The sequence below is a fragment of the Nelumbo lutea genome, chromosome 3 (assembly GCF_056320005.1).
Source record: "Nelumbo lutea isolate HS-2025 chromosome 3, American lotus-T2T, whole genome shotgun sequence".
In the NCBI taxonomy this organism is placed as follows: domain Eukaryota; kingdom Viridiplantae; phylum Streptophyta; class Magnoliopsida; order Proteales; family Nelumbonaceae; genus Nelumbo; species Nelumbo lutea.
The window spans coordinates 60,823,547-60,824,479 of record NC_142686.1 but is presented as its reverse complement, the minus strand read 5'-3'; the positions used below and the strand labels follow the sequence as shown (position 1 = coordinate 60,824,479).

The 933-nt window shown below is 41.1% G+C and overlaps 1 protein-coding gene across 1 annotated transcript; it reads right to left on the bottom strand.

The window, feature by feature from the left end:
* Positions 1-342: 342 nt before the first annotated feature.
* LOC148865242 (CLAVATA3/ESR (CLE)-related protein 44-like) lies at positions 343-660 on the bottom strand. Its single transcript, XM_088976367.1, has one exon. The coding sequence runs from the start codon at positions 658-660 to the stop codon at positions 343-345; it is 318 nt and encodes a 105-aa protein (XP_088832493.1).
* Positions 661-933: the final 273 nt, after the last annotated feature.

The window sequence follows — 933 nt, the reverse complement described above, 5'->3', positions numbered from 1 at the left end:
TACAAAACTCATCAATGAAGAACAAAGCAAACCTATAATTCTCATAAAGCAAACTCTGAATTTCTACAGTACTTCATCTTTTTTCCTCTCCAACATCTCTTGAAAAACAAAACCACCTGGGTTACTGGGTACCACTTAGCAGTACATTTTAGAAAAGAAAAAGAAAAAGAAGTGGAAGAAATGAAGCCAAAGGCTGATGGCGAGGACAAATCGAACTAATTATGCAGAAGACAAGGACAGCGAGGACTGCAGGGATGATGAAGATGCATGGTAATTAGTGTGACCGGAGCTCTATCATCACCAGAACGACGATGAGGTGGTGGTGTGCTTGCTTGTTGCTATCTATCTGTTGGAGATTGGATTCGGGCCACTGGGGACTTCATGGGCGCTTGCTTCAAATTTTCTACCAGTAGAAGTAGATGATGAGTAAGTGTGGGTTTTCTCTGTCTGTTGAGGATGTGCCTTGACAGTAGACTGAGGAGTACTCCAGGACAACTCCAAAGATAGCTTTTCAGTGGAAAAAGATGTGGCCATGGACATTCTCAACTGGTCTGCAGGACGAACCAGCAGGAGAAGAATCATGAAGAGAAGACCAAGAAAAAGAAAAACAGCTTGTGATGATTTAGAAGGAATCCCATTTATTGTTGTTGCTACTGCCATGCAATCGAGATTCAAGAAGTAGAACAAACCACCCCTTAGAGAACTCAATAAAAGAGATCAAAATCCATGAACCAGTAGCAGCACTACCAATAATATGCAAAAGAAGGAAGAAATTCAGCAGCAGCTTCAACTTCCAACTTTCAAGTAAAGAAGATGGAAAGGAAGTCTTGAAATTCGGACCACATTTGTTGATGATTGGAACCCACTCCATAACCTAGACAACGAGGACGTATTTATGGGAGGTATAGAACCCAAATGTTAAGTTACTACAAT